This window comes from Centroberyx affinis, unplaced genomic scaffold, assembly GCF_046629955.1.
Source record: "Centroberyx affinis isolate AG114_WGS23_722 - 3 ecotype Tasmania unplaced genomic scaffold, CSIRO-AGI_Caff_v1 ptg000729l_1, whole genome shotgun sequence".
Classification (NCBI taxonomy): Eukaryota; Metazoa; Chordata; class Actinopteri; order Beryciformes; family Berycidae; genus Centroberyx; species Centroberyx affinis.
In genome coordinates this window covers 221,384-245,000 of record NW_027279344.1, presented here as the reverse complement: position 1 = coordinate 245,000, position 23,617 = coordinate 221,384, and the positions used below count along the sequence as shown (strand labels likewise).

General features: G+C 44.2%; 1 protein-coding gene across 1 annotated transcript in view; it reads right to left on the bottom strand.

Annotated features, from left to right (window-relative positions):
- LOC139644378 (plexin-A4-like) overlaps positions 1-23,617 on the bottom strand; it is a gene marked incomplete at its 3' end in the record, with an annotated part of 195,934 nt that overhangs the window by 165,176 nt on the left and 7,141 nt on the right. The window contains exon 2 of the mRNA XM_071519745.1: positions 1,649-2,997. Coding sequence (XP_071375846.1) covers positions 1,649-2,893 — 1,245 coding nt within the window. The remainder of the gene's footprint in view (positions 1-1,648; positions 2,998-23,617) is intronic.

Here is a 23,617-nt window from a genome sequence, read left to right as displayed (position 1 = left end):
CTTGCCATAGATAGATTAATAGATAAACACTGTGATTCTAAGAGCAAACACAGTACCAGGCCTTGGGTGTCATCCATTCGCCATAAAATGTCTGGAGATAGCGCATAACGAAGGTCAGAACAATATGGACTGGGCACTGAGAGGGTCAAGTTCATGTCTCTGAAACTGAGCAATCAGAGTTATGGCTAAAAGTTTGTCAATGTGTAGCTCCGAAATTTCTCATTTGTAGTTCTGTGAACATTATTGGTCTTAGTTAGGAATAAAATATTATTAATGGAACCAATCAATCCAGTTCTGGACTGGTAAAATATTCAAATTCATATTTTTGTTTTTCATTTACTCCTCTTCACTTATAATAGAAAGAACATACTTTACTACATGTAATGATTCACAGTAAGTTGTGCCTTCATTTCATAAAAATAGAAAATGACGTAGATAGTTTACATAAATTATCTATAAGTATATAGCAAAACTCAGCTATCCAACAGAAAAAAATGCAAAAAAAATTCAAGAGCAAAGCTATCCAACTGTAAAAAAAAAAAAAACACGCCATTAGTTGATCTAGGCCTATACCCTGAAAGACCAGCCTCTTCAGCCACAGCATTCTGTTACCTTAACCCATAATCTGCACCTCCCAGCACTCACAGTGGGCACAGCATGATTCATTTGGCCATGCTTGCCATTTAGTGGAACATGATTACCCTAACAAATGGACTTAGATCAAGCCAATTTCTTATTTCTTGAGGCTGGCGGTTTCTCATCAGTGAGGTAATATGAAACCATGAAAAAAAAAAAAGTTGCATAATGGACCTTTGCCTGCGTGAGAAGATGGTCTAAACATCTAACATCCAATTTAACCTTGTTTTTTATGTGCACAAAGTGAGAAATCAAATGAACTGAATCACTGAATGTATAACGCTGTTAGTGAGAATGGAATTATGTTAATTTGTCTGAGCATTCGGCTGCATTGTTTAAGAGGTGAGCAGATTGGAAGAGGCAGTGGCTGGTTAACATCTCATGTTAATGGAATGGAGCTTGAACCCGCCCAAGAACAAGGTGTTCATGAAGGCCTCCTGCAGTGTAACTGAGCTCATTATAGTAACATGTGGCAGAGCCTTCACAACTCATCCTCCTCCAGAGATACTCACCTGTAGTGTCCCTCAATTAGAGATTATTCAAACAGCTTGGATTCTTAATGTAGCTTAGTGATGAGTTATGCTTAATACGGGCTGATCAAATCCCATTTTGCTTACGCAGTATGTTTAAATAATTATTTTACTATTTACTAGTAGTTTAAATACAATTGCTTGACACTTACTGTTCTGGCAGATTTGAAGTGCATTAGTGCATGTTTCAGAGAGAATTTGTGCGTCTGTGTTTTGAATAAATAAGAACTATCAACACATTCATCTGATTCTATAATGCCATATCAACATCTGGAGTGAAGCATGTTGTGCTTCAAAAACCCTTCCTTTTATTAAACTTCAACCTTTATGTTTAAAACAAGTAAATTCCCAAACGTCCCCTAAATAGTCGGCGAGATGATCTTTCAGACAGCGCCAAAGTGTGCATGTGAGAGTGTAGGTCAGAGTGTGTGTTTGTGTGTGTGTGTGTGTGTGTGTGTATGTGTGTGTGTAGTAGTACTCACAGCACTGCTGCAGGGGATATCTTTGACTTTGAGCCAAGCCAGGTCCAGTGTGCCCTCTCCCTTGTAGCAGGACTGCAGCCTCTCCTTGATCTTCTCGTTGATCTTCCGCAGGGAGAAGACGCACAGCGCAGAGTCCTGAGAGGCCTGGCGTGGCCGTCTCTTCTGGCCTTTGGAGAAGACGGCGAACAAAACGTCATCATCCGGTGCCACATCCAGCGAGCGTGCCAGGATGGCACCGGCTTTGGACAGGTAGGCCGCCTGGAGCAGACGGTACTCTACGTTGCCACTAACACAGCCGATAGGCACCTCCACGTAGGAATTGAAGGCAGTGTCTGCCTTGCAGAGGCGGACTATCTTGGAGGTGTAGACCTGTTCCCGACCTGCAGAGGAGGATCCTGTGGCCGGCCCACCCCCCATCTCAGGCTGCAGAGTCAGGAAGTAGACAAAGTTCCCACTGGCAAAGCCATAAATGTAGTATATGTCGAAGTCTGGGATGACCGTGAAGGTGTCCGAGGGGATCTTAATCATAGAGGCCACAAACTCATCATGGAAGACGTAGGCAAACATGCCGTCCTCCTCTGAGTTTCTGGCCAACTTGCGGCTAGAGATGGTGGGGAAGTATTCTGGCTTGCCATCCACCGCTGTGGCTACGAACAGCATGTCCGGAGAGGCATTGCCATATGAGACAATGACACCAAACACTGAGCCACTCTCGTTGACACCGGAGAGGTAGTGCTCCTTCTTGTGGAAGGGCTCTCCCAGTTTAAAGAGGTCATCTAGGCGAAGCAGTTTACAGATGCCCTGATAGAGGCTGCCGCACGCCAGCAGCCGGTTCTCCCGATAGTCCATCAGCAGCATCTTGTTGACATTGTTGGTGAGTGTCAGTGGCTCACTGCAGGGCTGGACGATGCGTGGTGGGTAGCACTTGCGGTTGTCCTCATCTGGGCCAGTCTCGTGGGACACCTGGACCTCCAGACCTGGGGACAGCTTGTAGATGCGGTTGACGGCTCCCAGATAGACGTTGCCATTGCGATAGTCCACCGCCAGGTGGTTGAAGGTCCATTCAGGGTTCTCTGCACGAAATGAGGCATACTCCTCCTCCTCAAGAGAAGCTGTGATCACCTGGGAGCCGGCGCTGTGAGCCTGGGGGGCTCGCACCACTGTTTGTGACGTCACAGGAAGTGCCAGAGTGGACAGGAAGCAGCAGAGGAAGAGGCAGGTCCGTGTCCTGGTGAGGGACTCCATGGTTGTGTGGAGGCAGGGCGTGGCGAGGAGTGGGAAGGAGGCGCAGTCCGGTACTCTCAGCCAATCAGGATCAAGCCTTTCTTGAGATGGAGGACATTATGTACCTGAAGAGGGAGGAGACAAAGGCCACTGAGAACCAGCAACAATAACAACAAAACAACAACAACAAACTACACTCTAGTCCATTGTCACATAGTTTGGATACATAGAAACATTTGCAGACTGTATTAAGTGCACCATACACTAATTTTATCTGGCACAGATTAGAGCAGAGCCCCTTCACAAAGAATAATGAGGAAAGCAGGTGAACAGGCCACACACTTGAGACTCCAGCACAATCTATAATTAGAGAAGAAATGGGCTAGAGAGAAAAAGGGAGAGATGAAGGTAAACGGTAAAAGGGCAGTGTTCTCTGAGAGCTTTAGCCACTAGGATTTGAGTTTGTGGATTGAGGAAAGAGAGAAGAAAGGGAGGGGTAATGCAATGTCTCAGAGGGGGTGATCAGCATGGCTCTGCACCATCTCTCTGCATGGACCCCGGCCGCCTCTCCGCCCCTCTTTGCCTTTCTGCTCCAGCCGCTATGCACCTAATTGATTCTCCCCTCGGAGTAGCAATTTGCATGCTTTGGCGATTTCTCTCTTTTCTCCCAATAGGGCAGCTCACCTGCTGACACTGCTAGCAGAGAGGAAAGGCCTTTCTTTCTGTCTCTGACATGGCTACACACCCAAAGACACACACAACACACACACACACAGGCTTTAGAGGGTTTATGGGCAGAGGTGGAACAATTAGGGAGGAAATGCAAGTGGTTGCAGAATAAGCGTCCCACTAGTCCATCAGTCATTTGCAAAGTCTCAGCAATACACATACACACATATAGCCATAACAAACACACCACATGCACGCACACATAAACACACACCTCCATGCATTTTTAATTTATATATGAAAATAGTGCATGCAGGGGGGGCGGAAATATCACATTCATAACGTCAAAGCACAAAGTGCACCATAGAAACCACACACACCAATACGGATCATTCAGAGGAAATGACAGCATTTCCTGTAAACATGGTGGTCCCCTGTGTGTGTCACCTGCTCATTAGGCCTCTCCAGTGGCAAACTGGGTGTTATGAGGGGATGGAATTCACCGGGGTGGTATCCAGGAACTAGCTTTACACACACACACATCTATAAAAGAATCTTCTAAAACTCCTCCAACACAAGTTTATCTCTCGCATTAGTACTCCAACGCATTAATTTGGCATACATATCAATATGCACATCAAGCCAAACTGCTGTCTTTATGATATGAAAATACACTAAAGGAGATTTTTTTTTACACACACCGATTTGTCCTATGTGTAAAACCAACTGAAAAGGGCCAAAACCCTCTCTGAAATCAACTTCAAATGCACAAGAGAACCTCAGCAAAGTGAGGGCTTGCAGCTGTGATCAAGGTATTAACTTCATGCAAAACAAGAATTCAGTGTATTGTGCTTGCACTATGATCTTGCAATATGTAAAAATACTACAGATAATACCAACATCTTAAAAGCCAGTTCTTTTCATATTCAATTTATAACAACCTGCATGCTGTTGTGTGAAAGGTAGTGTCAAGAAAGGAAAAACTTTGAAGTGTCACTTAGAGTTAAGCTATGTGAGACATAGTAGCGTTTTTTGCTAAGATGTCATACCAAAAAACCCAAATTCAAATATTTTCTTGTCATTGCTCAACAATGACATTCTTTCTCCTTTTCACTCCATTATGTTTTTTTTTACAGAATATAAAAATAAATCTATGTCTTCAGAACCTTGTTACAATGAATTCTATGAACGCTTGTCACATAAATGGTAGCTGCTACCTGACATTATCAAGCCACAGATCTCATCTCAGGTTGATATCCAAGCAATCGCAAGTCTTGACAGTGTCAAACGCAACCTCACTGCAATCTGACCAATCTCCCCTCTGTCTCCTGACAGGGAGAGAGAGGAGAACACAGACGAAAGCCTCTCAACACACGATAAGAGGGCTGGAGAGGAAGATGAGAGGGATAAAGACAGATACAAAGATAGAGAGAGAAAAGGTGGGGTGTGTTTTCAGGTGTGTGTATGTGTGTGCAGGGGTGAATATGAGAGCGAGAGCAATCATTTCCATAGATCTGACACTGAAAATTAGGTTCATGGAGACGGGGTAAAGCGATAGAGACTGAGATAGGGATATATTTAGAGAGAAAGGGAGTGAGAGAGAGGCAAAGTGAGAGAGATAGAGAGAGAGAGAGCAAGTGGAAGGTGCTGCTACTTGAGGAGTAATGACAGGGCAGTGAGCCCATAATGTTCCTCTAAAAATAAAAGGGGAGCTGCTGTAATATTAATCTCACACAGGGAACAGCACTGGAGCTCCCACCTCTCATTTGCCTGGCGGGGGGGACAGCCATAACAAAGTGCTCTTCTGAAATACCTCAACAACTTTATTCAGCAATTCGTATTAATAGAAGAAGAGACAGAGAGAAAAGAGGATAGGAGAGTAAGACAGAAAGGGAGGAAGGGAGACATAGTGAGAAAAGAGAGAGAGAGAGAGAGAGAGAGAGAGAGAGAGAGAGAGAGAGAGAGAGAGAGAGAGAGAGAGAGAGAGAGAGAGAGAGAGAGAGACAGACAGACAGACAGACAGACAGACAGACAGACAGACAGACAGACAGACACAAAGAGACAGAGACTGCCAGAGAGAGAAGCTGTAGCTGTATCACCTTCACATCCACCTATTCTCTACCAAGAAAGTGAATGCCCAAAACAAAAAATTTGAAAAAAAGCGGCAACTAGTAGTCTCCCTTTAGAAATAAATGGGAGTTGTGTGAACAAAAAGCTGAAACCCTTAAAGAAAAAAAAAAAACATTACATCCCCATCAGTGGTGCCCTGCGGTTGGAGTGCGTTTGCGACATGAATCTGTTGGTGAAATGAAATTATCCTTCCTGATGGGGGGCAGACTCGTTTAGTTGCTGTTTGCCTTTGCCTGCTGATCATCAAGCGCCATTAATTAAAGCCTGCCTTGGTTCTGAGGATTCATACATCAGACACACACACACACACACATCGTTTATCTATATCCAGTTGTGTGCCATTAGTGCATGCCTTTTTCCTTGCTTGCGCTTACATATGCATATTATAATGAGACGTGATACTGGTGTTAAAAAGAATATCAAATAACATGACACTCTTTAAGAGTAAGTGCAAATTACAGCACTAGAGTAAAATAACTGTTCTAATTATGTCGACAAATACATTTCAATCTGCTTTCAACAACAACAAAAAAAAAGGATGATTATTCCCACATGCCTTAACTGATGGAGTTCAAATTAAAGTTGGAAAAATTACCAAGTCTGTACACACAAATGCCCCCCAGAGTTGTGAAATGTGTCTGGCTGAGAGTCCAGGGTTAAGTCCACAGACTGGCCAGTGCATGTGGCAGGTATGGTGGCATGCTAAGCTTCACCACTGCCAAGAGGACAAGATAGGACACAAAGGGGAGGGGGGGCTCTTAGTTCTGTGACCTGAGTGTGTGGCTGGCTGCCCTGTAGGTAGTTCCAGGGCTAGTTGCCAGATCTACTCAGATATCAAACACACACACACACACACTCACACATTCCCGGCCACATACACATCAAAGGGTGCTAATGAATTCGTGATTAGTGCCACACGCTTTCCCTGACAGACACTTCCAGTTTCTCTAGAACTGTGGGCAAAAACAGCACCATGACGCGTGTGCGTGCGTGTATGCGTGTGTGCGCGCGCATGTGTGTGTGCTCGCGTGTCTCCATCTGTGCGGCTCAAAACCAAGTATGAGCTCTTAGCGTTCAGAAAATAATTGGGATGTTTCTGATTTCCATTCCATTTTCTGTGCCCTTCCAGGCTGTCACCAGCCAACCAGGAGGAATCACTTGATAGCAATAAAACCGCTGCCTAAAAGGGAGAGAGACACAAATTGCATTTACATCTCTAACTGTGTGACTTCTCCAATTAAGGGCATTACCTTGTTTGCAGGGGAGACAGCCAGGCACGGTTCACAAACAGCCACAAAACAACATGAACATGGCAGAAAGTGGAGACGAGGAAAGAGAGTGGAGAGTAGAGGAGGAGACGAGGAGTGAGAGGAGAGTAGAGGAGAGGAGAGGCACAAGAGAGACAAAGACAAGCTTTGGAAATATTGATTAGTTCCTCTGGAGGTGTCTAAGCTGTTCCCTGCGTCACAGGTGAAGCGGCATCGTCACGGCTACACACCAGAGACGAGTGGGCGGACAGATAAAAATTTGCTCTCTCTCCCCCTCCCTCTCCCTCACCCGACTACAGGTTCTCTGTCGCTCACACGCACATTTAGTCTGGCTGTCAAAAATACTGCTTAAAACTTCAGACAAGACATCAGTAAAGCTCAAAGATCAACTGCAGATCAGCCTATTTCAGACGCTGCAAAGCTAATTTCAGAGACAACAGTATTAGGCAAAGCTATTATGGATATGTCAGAAGCCATTTTGCTTTGGCGATGAACGCGTAATCGAGAGCGGAGGCCAGACATGACAATTGGAGCAGACATAACAAAAAGCAAGCCTCGACAAAATAATCTCTGGCTATTGATAGTTTGAAGGAGGAGAGGCATTTATGTCGAAGAAATGAGTTGGAAATGAAGAAACTGTCAAAGTCCTTGGTAAACGGCTTAACTTCCTAGAGTGTAAAAACGTTCAAAAATAACTATCACACTCATAAAAACATTATGAGTCAAATGGGATTAGGAGATTATGAGTGAGTAAGAAGTAGGGTAATTATGGTATAATCCTTTATATTCATCGAGGAAAAAAACAGATCTTTGCACACTTTTATCTAGAGTAATCTATCGTGGGGTGAATGGAGGTGAAATAATGACAATCACACGCATACACACACACACACACACAAAGATTAAGATAATTGCACAGCAGGTAAACAGACTTGACTGCGATACAAAAGGACAATGATGGCAGAGATGTAAGAAAGAGAGATAGAGCAATGAAACGAGGAGAGAATCGGAGAGAGTTCAATAGCACCGAGCCATGCAATGTGAAGAAGAAGCAAAGCTCGGGGAGTTTTCAGCGAGATAATGGAGACATTATGAGCTTATAATACAACCAGGAGGTCGCTCAGCGCTGCGTCCATCTGCTGAGCATAGGGAGATGGAGGGAGGGAGGGAGGGAGGGAATGAGGGACAGAGACCAAGTGTGGGATTGAGAGTGAGATAGCAAAAAAAAAAGTGTGCAAGACAGAAAAGAGAGAGGGAGACAGTGAGAGAGAAGCAGACAGAGATGTGTGTCCCATATCAGTGGATGTACTGACTGGAGTGGTGGAGTCCCAAGTCCCCCCCCCCCCCCCACACACACACACACACTCCCCAAACCCCCGCTGAGCTCTGGCACTGATCAGAGGAGTACGCGTCACTCTGCATCGCAGCCACACACTGGGGCTGGGGGAAAACAGTGTCCCTGCACTCACCCAGCATAATCCACACACACACACACACGCGGACACACACAATCTCTCACATATGCACAGGGGCTCACCAAAACAAAATCTACATACACACACAAACACACTCAGACCCACAACACACAGCAACACACACCCCAACCCACACTTCTTGCATAAAAACCCCACAAGCACACAGAGCTGGAATGCGCCCCACTCTCTCTCTCTCTCTCTCACACACACACAAACTGGCATTACACCTTGGCAGCAACAACAACACATTATGCCCCCCACTACAACACTGGCAAAATCCAAATTAAACTACAACAAAGTGAATGAAGGCTTTTTCAGCTTGCTACTGGCTAGGGAAAAAGGAACTAGTCTCTTTACTATCCAAGCATGCGGCTGAGGAGAAGCTGTAGCTAAGGAGAGAACCCAAACAACAACACATATACACCCAGCACTGATCCTGCCTACAGGGATAAGAGTATTAACATGGGACAGAACACGGAGGATTCCCAACTCATTATTACGACTGGCTGACACACAGGAGAGTATACACACACACACACATTCACTGACACACACACACATACACACACTTACACAATTAAAAATTACTTGAGAGCAATTACAAGCTTGCACGCAAACATGACCATAAATGTTCACATATAGAAACACATATATAAAACATATAAGCAGTGATGTAATGATCAGCTCTCACAGGACTATCAGGCTAAGCTAACACACATGTACATACACTAAGAGAGCATGCACAAACATGCACGCAAATATCACCATACACTGTATGTCCTTGTATGGATCTAGTAGGTCTGCACAATTATGGCAAAAATGCTAATCCCGATAATCACAATTTGTTATTTCAGGAAACAAAATTATTTTATTGCACTTTTGCACCTTAACAAGTCTTCACATTTTTCAGTGCAGTGAGTATTTCTCAAAGCAGCAGCAGCTAGAAAGTCTTGCTTTCACTCTTACTGTCTTACTCTTATTGTGGTCCATATTTACAAAATCCAAATAATAAATAATTGCTACTTTATTACTTTGAGGCGCAGCTACAACCCTAAGGCGAACTTTGAACAGGATCTGTTCTTGATTGTCATCATCATGTTTAAAACCAGAGTATCTCCAAATGACAGTTTCAGACTGGGGGGGGGGGGAGGATTTTCCTGTCTAACATTGGACCTATCCATCATTTTCCACATTGCTTGTTGCTACATTTTTCCAAAGATGGTCTAAAGTTTCTCTCTTTCTTTCAAAGGTTGTGATTAGTCACGCATAATGAAAGCACTTAATACACTACACCAGGACTTTCAGGGGAATTGAAAAATATAACACATCAATCAGTCGCCAAAGTACATGATTACTAATCATAGAAACGGAAAATTGCAATATATAATTATCTATGATTAATTGTGCAGTGCTATAGCATCTAGACACACACACATAAACTTGTGTACACACATAAACACTTAAGCAGTGATGCAGTGATCAGGTCTAACACGCCTATCAGGCTAAGCTAACCCCTGCTGATACACACATAAAACAGATGGTATGCTCGTCCCTCTCAGGAAGGCAGCAGCAGAAAAGAAAAAGAAGGAAGGACAGAGAGGATAGAGAGGGATGGTGGAGGGTGTCCTCAGTGTTTACAACAAGATGTGGATTAGCAGCATGGATTACTGTCACCAGATACCCTGGCTAGATCAGGGTTAGGAGGCCTAATCCACAACAGAGCTGTTGATATAACAAAGAAAGGCTTAGGATCGTACTGTCAACTTGGTATATATCATACTCATATGAATAACAGAATGACAGAGACTAAAACATTATGTAGTATAGATGTAGTAATCATCCCAGTGTTTACAAGCTTGCAGCACACCGCAAAAAAGATCCATCTCAACAAATTCTTTACACTAGTACTGAGTCTTAAAATGTGCATCTACAAAAAAAATAAAAGCATCTCATCCCATACATAGGCAGAGGAAAAATAAGATTTTAAGACTTAATACTAGACTAAATGACTTGGTAAGATGTACATTTTTCACAGTTCATGGCTGCTCCACTTCCAAGATATTTTTTTGGGAGCAGTGGCAGTAGTGATGAACTGATCTATGTTGGGGGGACTTGGACAATGGCTGCAACTATAAGTGTCAGTATGTGTGTAACATGATGGGACTCTTTGACCAGCTGCACATGGTAAATCTGAGGATGCCATCACACCTAGAGTTTGTTTTCTTTGGTTCGAACCATCACTTAAAAGTTTACTTTGTTGCATTTTTTAATTTGGTGTGTTTAGGTTCACCCTGCCCAATTGCAAGCAAAACAGGGCTTGTAAACAAAAGTCACATGGACTCACAACCAGTGGTACCAGTGGCCAGAATTCACTGGGAGAACCTACCTAGATCTTTTTAGAGATCCAATTAATTTTATTGCTGGAAGCCAATTTCTAATGGTGTTTTTATCATTATTTATCCTCAAAAACAAATTAGACCATATGATTGCACTCTGCTGTCTCCCTCAATCTCTTGTTTTCTTTGCTATATTGATAGAATGGACATTACCTTTAAGAAAAATACAATTCACTTGTTTTGTATGTTCCCCGTTTAGGTGATTGTACCTTATCACTCATATTTTCTGCTACTTCCCTCAAAACTGGCTCATCTTCCTTCTGCTAGAGGAAGCATGACATAAAAAAGTCAGCTCTCAAAATATTATCTATTAATATTTATTAGACATGGCCTGGATGAATACTTGCTTCTGATTGGCTGGAGGGGTGTTGATTAATTTCAGATAACCACATGGCTCTGACACAGTAGTGCTTATCTGTTCTACATGAATGCACCACGTTGAGACTTGCTTAAATTGAATGATATTATTGTGTACGAGGAGATGGCCATTGTTTTTATACGATGGCATCAACAAAAGCTTTAGCAAAAGCAGGAATATAATTATTTTAGCTTTATTAACTTTCTTCATCATCTAATCATCTCAGCTCTGGTGGTCTGTCTCCCCTCATGAGATTGATCCTCCTGCCTCCATGTGCGTCAGTTAGAATAGAGCAGTAGGCTATATGTATTCAGAAGTTAGGGCACTGTAGGACTACAAGGCTGTCTATAGGTAACTTTTTAAATTACTATATTCATATTAACTCAAAGATAATATATGATACACTGTGGATTAAACTGTCTGCACCTGTTATTTGATTGTGCGCTTGTTTAGTGTGGCCTGGCTTCCCAGTTGGTGGAGTTTCCAATTTTTAAGCACCATCACTGCCTAGCCACCAAACTTTAGTGTAAAAACGAACCAAACCAGTTGTTTAAGCGGCCAAAACTGGCACAACCACTGGTACTGGTCTGTAATTATTTTTTTCGGAACCGGAACGTGCATTCTGTCGTCAAATTCACTCCACGCCTTTCCCCCTGCTCTCCTCACAAGTACCTTGTTTATAATTTTTTCGACATAATTTTGGCAACCTGTCATTCCAGGTTTTGGCAGCCAAGGAGCAGGGAGACTCAAAACAAATCTGATTCCAGTCCCAGCAACTTAAACTAAGCATGCTGGACCTGTATGTGCTTTTTGACATAATTTACCATCTCAGGTGTTCATAGGAGTTAAGAACACATGAAGAAACATAGTAAGTATCAGTTCAGACTGCAGTTTGCCCTATAGGTTTGTTTTGTTATGCTAGGGTTTCCAAGCTGATCTGGCTATCAGATGTCAACATCTATCTCTTTAAACTCATAAAACCATATGACAGTCGAAGAAAAATCTACATACTCATAAAACCATATGTTTGGGGTTATGTCTTGTAGTTGGTACAATTACGTTCTCACTCCTAATGCACCGCACCACAGTCTGCCTGGAAGAGGACTGAGGCCTGGAATTTCAGGCATCTCAGTGCGGTTATTTGGTTTGTTCCCCAGTTCAAATGGCATTGTTCTCACCTAGCCCAAATTAACCAAACTGAAGGACTAGGCTAAACACTCCAGAGTTTGACTGAACTGCTCCAAACATGCCTTGTGTGTATGCATTCTATATATCCATCCATGGGGAATGGCTGGACCTTTTGATAATAACAAATGTATTCTGCATAAACACCATTTCTCTCTCACACATAGGCTATACTCTCGCTCTCTTTCTTGCTGGCTTGCTCTCCATCTCTCCCTCTCTTCCTTTTCTCTCTCCTGGAGTATTTCAAAGTGTTTCAAAGCAGCGGCCTAGGCAAAGATCCAACCGGGCAACCCCTCTGGATTTCAGAGAAATAGCTGACATCTGCCCGTCCCCTCTTCTCGCTCCATCTCTTTCATTCTTTTCCACTCTTCCACTCCTTCTCTCTCCCTCTTTCACATCTGAGACCTACTAATCCTCCTTAGAAGGCTGAGGTTCAAACACACTCGCTTGCTTAAACACACATGCAAACAGAGCCAAGGCCTTCCAGCACGTTTTTATACAAAAATAATTGTCTATCTGCATTGCGTCTTTGGTTCCTGTCAGTGGTTGCGTTACTACACTGCAACACAAGTGGAGAATGACACAGTCCTTGAGGGAGTACAGCACTCATACAGTCCTTGGTTCCAGGGTAAGGTCACTGTCACTCACACACACACACACACACTCACAAACTCAACACACACGCTCTTGGCTCGGGCTGGGTCTTTGTGCAGTGGGTGCTGATGCAAGCTGAGATTGGTGGAGTGTGTTATCATCAGCGCAGATCGAGAGGCTCTAATGTCATTAGGAGGACTGTTGAAGAGCCCACTGGCCCGCTGTCAGCGCCTCGCTCTTATTGGGTTAGACTGGGGCCGACTTCCTGAATGGGAGGGGCCTCAGTGTTCCAGAGGACACGGCGGGGACCTGAGAGGGCCATTACAGGGGGAACTTGATGAAGCCATGGATTCAATTAGGATGACCGAGTCCCGACAAAGACACAAACAACTCATCAGTGGGCATTAGGGACCGTAATCACACAGGAGGAGCAAATAATGATGTTAAGAATGATTATGATAGAAATGGGTTTTGTGAATACTGTACACAATGCAGCCAACGTTAGGTGATACTGCTCAATATGAACATGAATGAACATGAATTTGTATAACTAGCAAAGCAATGTAAAGCATTTATGAATCATAAAGTCCAGCGCCAGTGATATTACAAGCTATTTGGATGATTTTCCAAACAGGCCATTGGTTTGCAAGTCATTGGTTTGCAATGCAAAATAGGCCTAATGACTGACTCCTGCCAATTGACACAGGTGCAGCTGTATGACCACCCCAGTCCGCCTGCTGCACACCGGGGTTCTAATTTTGACTGCTTTTGACGAGGATTAGATAATCACAATCACTTTCTGATGGAGTGTTTTCAGAAAAGCTTAAAAATTCAAATGTGGTGATGAGATGAATGTAGGAGGGCTTTAATTCCCCCTTTTTTATCTATATTTAACAAGATGGATACATGACATATTTTGTGTTAACAAAGAAGATATCATCTCTATCATCCTTCAAATTGCCCCCTGGTTATAGCCATGTTGTGGCATAGTCTCATTCTGAATCAGAAAAGCGGAGTGATATTTTGCAGTAATTACTATAAATGCAGCCAAGAATCCTTCTTAAACGGTGTTGCTAGGCGCTGTCTGACAGCTGCTTTCATAGAACAAATTCAAAGCCTCTAGCTCTCTCTCTCTATTTCTCTCTCCCTCTCTCTCCCAATTCCCTTATTCCCCGCGCTAACGGGCAGACAGGAATGCAGGGCCGTGTAGACAAATCAGCTCTCGCCTGCATCGGCTGCCGACCAGCACCATCTTAAGTCCCAACACGTCCTTCCCTCTCTGTCTCCATCCATCCACCCTTCCCTCTTCCCTTCCCTCTATCTCCCTCCAATCCTCCCTTAACTGTTCCACGCCTCCTTTCGTGAAATGCCCCCCCACCTCCTCTCTTTCTCTCTCTCTCTCTCTCTCACTTACTCTCTTTCTCTCTCGTCTCTGGTTTCCAGTAGCCTACCCCTTTTTCTCTTGACACAGTAATTAATTATGAGTCGTAGTTTGCTTGGAGCTGAAATGACTGGATGTTCTGCTGCAGTATGAGTGAGAGAGACGAGTGTGCTGTGTATGTGTGTGTTTGTGTGTTTTGGTTAAATAGGCTGAAATGGTTTTGCTCTCTGTGTTATTTATGAGGCAGGATAGTGTTGTGGTGCTGAAGTGTGTGTGTCTATGTGAGCAGACAGTGGCGTCATAAGCACACTTCTCTCAACGGCAACAACTGTCCACACACACACACACGTGCACACACATTTGATTTCCAGCGAGGTTAGGGCTGCACGATTCTGGTTAAAATGAGAATCTCGACTTTCTTGCTTAGAACTGAGATCACGATTCTCTCTCACGATTCTTAAGCAAAACTTTTTTTATAGAAATTTTTACTGCACTCTTTTGCCTGATACAGACAGAAACAACAAAAAATATAATAATTACTGTAATGGGACTGTCACATCAACTTTGCGGGTCAAATGGGCAACACACAGTAGCCTACACACACAATGTAATTATAGACTAAATGCCAATGAAATTTAATTTAATTAATGGAATAAATTTAAGTTGGTTTATCCCGCTATCCACATTCTGTGCACACTGCACAGTGCAGCATTAAGTATAACCTTAGTTACACGAGTCTTTGGAAAATTACCTGCCTTCATGAATTTTTTTTTCGGGTTGCGGATCGGTTTCGGGTCGTTGTTTTAAGTGTATGAAAATGGGTCGGGTGGGTTCGGATGTGTCGGAACGGGCGGTCCACAGGTTGAAAAAAACCTGACCCGCTTCATCACTAATGTTAACAGTAACCTGATAACTCGTAATCTGCTGCCCTACAAACGTTAACGTAACTAGCATCATTACCTTGTGGTAATTTTGTGGATTTATTTTTTTGCATTTTATGGAAGACCACGGGTCGGATTCGAACCCGGGTCGCTGCGGAAAGGCCTGAGCCAAATGGTACGCGCCCTACTCGGTGAGCCACCAGGGCGGGCTCTTCCTCTTTCTGTCCTTCTCCCTCTCCCTGTGTCCCTCTGTTTCCCCGTCCCTCTCCCCCTTTCCCTCCCTCACTATAGCAATACCCAGGCGTGTCAGTGCCACTGAGGCAGGTAATAAATCAGGGATCATAACGCTCCATTCTGCACACAGTACACTTTATACCCCCAACTCATAATAAACAGCTTATGTAAGGCTGTGCGGTGGAGGTTATGGGGGGAGTGGGATGGTGAAGCCTATTGAAAACATTGCCCAGGGATGGAGAGAAGGGGCGAGATGGGGAGAGGGAAGGAGGTTGTGTGATGAAGAGAGAGACAGTCAAAAGAAAAAAGGGAGGGAAAGAGGCAGAGAAACGGCAGGACGTACAAACACACACAGACACACAACCAAGCACGCGCACACACACACGCACACTCAGAGCCTCAGGGAAGGCTGCAGAGGGGCTGGGTATCTGGGATCCAGGATGAGACAAGCCAGTGACTGTTGGTGCCTTGAGGGAAACCATGTGGAAACCGCCGCCCCAACATTTGAATACGCTCAGATCTAGGAGATTAGCCTAATGGAAAAGCTGTGAAAAAACAGTGTATAGCTTGTAGTCAAATGTGGCTATGTAGAACAAAGGAGCCCACAGAGCTGTCAAGTGCCCCACAGCAGCACCACTGTCACGACCTTGAACAACAGACACTCCTATTGTTCAACTAACCACTGACAACTTACTTTCACAACACTTAAGTACAGTTGTAGTCAGCAGCACAACTTCCCAGACGATTCATTTATCATCACATCTCCTGGAATAAATCCCTTTGTAAAAGCTTGACATAACAATTTTCACCCTTTTAATTCGCCACGTATGGGAATCAATCATCATTTACTGTAAAGCACCTGGTGAGCCAAGCTGTCATCAACTGCTTTTCAACACCTACTAATATGTTATCATTCACTCTCAGACATCAAGATATTACTCAGTGTTAACATTGTCTAAATGTTGCTTATTTCTAACTGGTTTCAGCTTGTGTGGCGCCAGGCAGACAAAAACCCCCACTCTCTCTACACGCCAAAATAGCTGCTTCTGCAGTCGCCCAACGGGCAAATCAGGCTTTCTGGCTGAGACACTCAAAACAAGATCAGGCCTGCCCCAGTTCAGTGTTGGGATGTTCCATGTGACAAATCAAGTCAGTGATCACCAGCCATCGATCCCTCTGTGCATGGATATTCCCGTCTATTTTCATCCGTTTTCTCCATCCATTCATCTGTCTCTTTCTCCCTCTCATTCCTTCTTCCGATCTTTTCCCTCCCTCTCTCCCTCTTACCGAGCTAAAGCAGACTTGACCTCTGAGATTAACTTCTTAGACATGAATGCCTGATAATCACAAGGCTTTGTGGTGATTATAATAAACCGTTAAACTGCTGCTTTAATTTCTCCCTCCATCTCTCACTCAATTTTTTTTGTTTGTGTGCCTGTGTGGTATGAGCCAGTGTGTGAGGCTGTGTGCATGAGGTGTGCATGTGTGTTTGTGTGTGCATGCAAGTGCAAATGTGTGTGGTAAAGTACGAGTGTGCTGTGATGATGAGCTCAGTACAAAGGACATGGATTTGGACTTTGGTCATATTAATCCATCCTATCCTATCCTCCCCTATCCTATCACTGGCCCTCACACACACACACACACACACACACACACACAAACAGGAGTACCGTGCACATCTGTGGGTCTCATCAGTGCAGTGGTTGATTTGGTTTGCTAGAGCCTCATGGATTACAGCCTTCCCTTATAATCCATAGTGGTGATGAGGACGAGTCTTAAAGATCTCGGCTACTGGTTTACTACGCACAACTGGAATGAGGTCAGTCGACCAGCATCCAAGTACGCAATGCCCTACTCGTTTGTAATCGCTTTCATTTCTGTAATTCACATTTAACTGCCTCCTACAGGTAGAAAATGTTCTTCTAATGCCGTGAACCAAGCCAAATCATTGATACTATATTTTTAAAAATGTCAAAAGTGCATGGACATCAATGAGAACCTTTATCTTATCAAGTCTTGAAAAGTTTTTTTTTCCTGATGTCTCTGAAGGACACAGTCCTAATGAAAATACTTTAACTACTAGCACATATCCTTACTTAGAAACTAGTCTATCTGCTACTTGGTGACCTGCTTGAGAATAGAGCACACAGATAGAGTTACTAACAATCCAGTAACAGTACCAGAGTCCAGCAAGGACATGGATACATGTCATATCTAACACTGGCAGATCAAGGCGGCTGTACCTAGAGGAAGCTAAGGCCTCAATATACACCAAGATATCTAGTCCCATTCTTTTCAGTCGATCTTGTCCGTAAATCAGAGTAGGCCATGCTATGCGATAGTTGAGAGGTTAAGATGCCCCCACTGGCCTAGGATCAAATCCCATCAGATCTTTCTCTCATGTGTCACCTCTACTCTGTCTCGCTCTCGACTTTCCTGCTGTCTGGAAAAAAATGAGTGGACTTCCCACTCTTCTTTTAGAAAAAAAATATGTCATGCTCTGCCATCGTGTTCACGTTCCCATCCAGTGTAAATTATCTAAGTAAAGGGCATGCGGGATAGACGGAGAATGTGGGATACTAGTGAAGACAGAGCATCGACACCTGCAGAGATTTGCAGCCCTGCGGTAATGGTCTCAGAAAACTGAAAAATGAATAGTTTGACAGGATGTGTCAAAAGTGCCCTTCCAGCCACTGAGAGATCCAATTTTCAAACACACTCTGTGAAGAGGGAAGGGTGCTATATTATAACTACTGCCTGAGAAGGAAGCAAAGACAGAGAGAGGAAAGGAGAGAGCGCAGGCAAGATAAATGAGTAGAAGTGGAAATCGTGTCGTTTCCTTAAAAGGACAGAGAAAGTCAGAGTCAAAGCTTCCAGGCAGTGCAGAGCAAGTGAAATAACACCATTGGCATTACCATAAGACATGAGGGCGATGAAACAATGTGTTCACTACGCTAAACACCTGACAGGTTCATTCCCCCATCCAATCATCTCTCCATCAAACATGGACATGTACATGTGCAAATAAAATAGAATCTTGCATTTCTCTCATTTTAAGTCATTTTTTCCCACTGTCTAGTAAGGAAAGTATGTATTCATCTGAAGTAATATTGGCCTGATGCCATAATAGGTAGTAATTGCCAGTAATTGCCAATAATTACAGTGCACAGTCTCCTTTGGGCTTGTCTTATAGCAATGTTGACAGGCTTGAACACAGTGTAGATTTTACTGATGAGTAGAATGATGCACCATGGGAGCCATTCACAAAACTGATGCATGGCCAACCCATGTCCATTAAGGTGTGATTGAACACACACTCACAGTCACTCTGCATCCTACAAATTGGAGATGGAGGGGTAGCCCGGTGTCCCTGGAGCTGCTGAGGGTAATATACATACTCACACACACACACACACACACACACACACACACACACACACACACACACACACACACACACACACTATACACACATCCAAAGCATCATCAACATAGCAGTGAGCCAGCTAGCGCTAATAAAAGAGCCTCGCACAGTAGGGTGCCCCCTCCCTGAGCTATCAATCCCAGCAATAAATGAGCTCATTCCCCAGGGCTCCTTCACCAACTCTCTCTCTCTCTCTCTCCCTCTCTCATATCTTTCTCTCCATCTCTCCCTCTTTCTCTCTCTTACACTGTTTGTCTTATACTCATTATCTCAGATACACGTACGAAAATCCATTCTTCATCTTATCCAACGCCGACTTTCTGCTACACACCTTCCAATCATTACTCCTTGCTGACCGCAAAGAGAAACAGGAATCCCCCCGACTGCATGCCTCGGGGTGCTCATCATTATTCTCTCTCTCTCTCTCTCTCTCTCTTTCTCTCTCTCTCTCTCTCTCTCTCTCTCTTAGAGTTCAAAAGCTGCTACCTCAAAGACTGTTAATTGGCAGGTCAGCGGAGGTGGTGCCCTTGAACTGTCAATCGATAATGAAAGCATCTAAATGGTATATACACTCACCGAGCACTTTATTAGGAACACCTGTACACCTGCTTATTCATGCAATTATCCATTCAGCCAATCATGTGGCAGCAGTGCAATGCATAAGATCATGCAGATACAGGTCAGCAGCTTCAGTTAATGTTCACATCAAGCATCAGAATGGGGAACAGATTTGATCTCAGTGACTTTGACCGTGGCATGGTTGTTGCTGCTGCTGATCTCCTGGGATTTTCACGCACAACAGTCTCTAGAGGTTATACAGAATGGTGCAAAAAATAAAAAACATCCAGTGAGCGGCAGTTCGGTGGACGGAAACACATTGTTGATGAGAGAGGTCAGAGGAGAATGGCCCAGACTGGTTGGAGCTGACAGAAAAGCTTCAGTAACTCAGATCATTTCTTCACAACTGTGGTGAGCAGAAAAGTATCTCAGAATGCAACACGTCAAACCTTGAGGCGGATGGCACTTTGGTAGCCAGTTGACATTGAGCTGAAAGCTGATACCTACCCAGTATTAGTAAGGTGCTCCTAATAAAGTGCTCGGTCAGTGTAGAGCATCTTCACTCAAACAGCTGCTGGAGTTATTACATGTGTCTCCAGCCATCTGTTGGAACTGTAAATGGATCATGGATTAGTTTGGGTCCATAAGTGAGGTGGAAGTGAAGCCTGGAAGTAATGGTAAGGTGAAATTTAGTAGATGTAGGGCTCACACTGAATTTAAGAATCTCTGATAATATATACTTTGTCTTTACCCTACTTTCACACACACACACACACACACACACACACACACACACACACACATTCATTTATTCAGGAGAGGTAGGAGCATGCGCTTAATAGTGGGCAGAGAAAACCACTATGTGTGTGTATGTGCATATGTGTGGGTAAGGAGCACGGCAGCGCTATCCGGCCGTAAATCTCCACCACAAGCCTAACGTCGGCGTCATGTTTGGGCTGTGATGGCCCGGGGCACAAAGAGGCATCTGAGAGGGGGAGGGAAGAGAGCTCTAGTGGGACGATGGCCATGATTAAATGACTCACAGACTCATAAATCCACTCTGTCATCGTTCTGGAAGAGGCTACAGTATCATTCACACTCTCTCTCACTCACACACACACACACACACACACGCACACACAGATTACTTCCCGGGGTAAACCATTGACGGCGTACGGTATCATATACACACACACACACACCCCGCTGCTACAGGGCTCCCACTGGCCTTGTACAATGACATCATGCTGTCCACTACGGCAGCGTGACATAACTTTCATTCATAACTCAATGTGCCACCAGGAGTAAGAGCCGGGAATTCACATTAGGAAGTAGTAAACTATTCAAAGTATATGTTAATTGCAAAGAGGGCTGAAATTCTGTATATTTCAGCAAGTCATAGAGACAAATCAGTCATGGAGGCAGAAATATTGCAGCAAAGAGAGGCGGCATGAATGTGAAGAGTGCGAAGGGCTTCGTAACGATGCGTACAGTGCCCGAAAATATTCATCCTTACCTCAAGTAGTGATGGTGATGTACTTCCTAGCAGAATTATCCACTCATTACTGAAAGCCTCTGGATGTCATTGGTTCTGCTTTCGAACTTTCCCACACTCACACTCTCCGCACCAGTGATATCCTCACCATTATAAATTCAGAGTTATATTAATTTAAGGTTTTAATTTGCTCAAAAGACCATAATTTTATGCAATTTACACTTACTTACTACACTAAATACTATGAATTTACATCATAAAGAAAAAGGTGCTTGAACATCAGCTTGAAAAAGGCAGGTAAGCCATTTCACAAACTGAAAGGTAGATAAACTGACATGAGTTTAGGTGGGTTTACACTCCATTACATGCCTTTCCTCGCCCCCTCCCACTGCACCCCCCTCTGTTTGTCTCTCCTCAAACTTTCCCCCTCTCGCTTTAACTCCCTCGCTCAAAGCCTGTGGCATAAACACAGCAGACAAGCTTTCTAACCATCTCAGCCTTTGGTTCTCAGTGGCAGGGGAGAGGATGCAAACTGTTATCCAGCCCCCCCTCCCAACCCCCCCCTCCCAACCCCCCCCCTCCCCTTTTCCTCCCGCTTCTCCTCCCCTGCTTTCGTCTCTCCACAGTTGGCCGTGGCCGTTTTTATACTTTGATTTTCTGTAAGCTTTACCTCATCACATCGCTTTTCCCAGAGACATGGAGAAAAACCTCTTACACACACTGACTTACACACAGGCAGGCAGACACACACACACACACACCAACACACACGGCATAGAACTATCTGGTTGCCAGATTTGCCGGTGGGCCCAGAACAACCCAATCAAACCTCAGCTGGAAGCATCGCCATGACAATGCAGAACGGATGGACACAAAGGGAGGGGAGGGTGGAGGGAGGGATGAAAACCCCTTCAGAAGTGATGCTTTCTCCACAGTTACATCTGTAGACTCAGAGAGAGGATGGCCTCTTTCCTGAGCCAACACGGGAGAAAGTGAGAGCAAGGACGTTTGATGCAATACAACAAAGTGGCTCATCTTTCCTGTCCCAGCCTGTCATCCAGAGAGTGGGGGGTTTGTGGTAAAGACCCCAGCCTCTGGAATTCCATGTATCCCTGCTAGCCTGGGGGTATATAGGGGGTATATATCTCCCCTACTGTGTCCCTCACATCTACATCAAGAAAAAAAAAAAAGCCCAGTCCTTTTATAAAGAAGAGCGGCCATTCCACTCCCCTTTGAAAGAAATACTAGGCCAGGGGAATGAGATGTTCACACTGGGTACAGCGGTCCAAGACATCTTTGACATCCTGGTGGCGCATGACATGTTCTTGCATTGTCATGGATTTGAAAATAGCTTGTATGTCATCTCCACTCTCTACTATCCTTCCTGACTCTATCCAGTGCATACTACTGTGAAATCTGAAACATGATAAAATGGTATTGGTAAGTGTAGTATGGACAAACAGCACATAAATATTAACACTCCAAATGGAAACTTGCAGTGAGTTAAAGCACTTCCTAATCTACGGAATCTAACCCATAACAACATGTTCATCGGTGCTGAGAATGTCAGCAAGCATCAGAGCTTTCCTATCCACTTCGGATAAAACAGTCAATAAGTAATTCTCTGAATCCATTCATTATCCTGTGAAAGGTCAAAAGTCCATCTCAATATCAACCGATCATGTCTCTTCAGTGCCTCCTGGTATACTTCAAGGCAGGGACAGCACTGAAGACAATGTCTGCAGAGGGGTTCTCAGTTGACAAATCATGTTGCCATAGGAACACAGTTAGTTGCGTGGGCTGCAGGTAGGGATAGTGTGTGTCACTATAGTGGAAAGATTTAATAGATCCTCTCCACACTCTGAGCCACACATGAACGCTCAATTGAGAATGCAATATGCAGCAAGTCCTCAAAGTGCATTTCATATGGATCTCTATCCAACAACCTTCAAAAGGAGGAGGGGGGGGGGGGGGGGGGGGGGGGGGGGGGTGACACAAATCAAACATCTGTGTGAGAGTTGAAGGATGATATCATGTGTGAGTAAACAAGCACTTCCGATTAGCAATGATTCACCAGTTTGGGAAGAGAACGAGAGGTTTAAGAGCAAATTCCTGGGGTGAGCTCCAAAACATTTACATTCTGGTGCAGTCACACCTTTCCTGGCAAGTTTAATCACAGCGATTGGAAATCAATACCCGGCAATGATGAAAAGTCCCAGGCTTAACCAGAATCACAAGTGAAACGCTTGTTTTATTCCAGGAGAGCAAAAAACTTCTTGGCGAGAGTTGGGCCCTGGCTAAGAGTCAATCAGGCAACACGCACAGGCACAAGCTATTCCAAACGAAGCTATTCAAGGAAAAAAAAAAAAAAATTCTCAAGAAAAGGCAAAATCCCAAACTCAAATGGGAGTAGCACACAGAGACGAATAACATGAAAATACCCAGTGTAAGCCTTGTTAAATCTCTCTGTAACATACCCAACATTATTCTGCTAGACTATGATATACCCTGAGGGGAGGGGGAGGAGGGAGAAGGTGGGGTGGGGGCGGGGTGGGGGGGGCTATGGAGGGTATTACAGTAAAGCAGATCCCCCCACCCTCTGGCTTCAGCTCAGTGGGGGTCTTCCCTGAGCCTGCTGTGTCACAATTACTGTGGTAACACTGCATACTGATGCCTCCTGACACCACAGACACT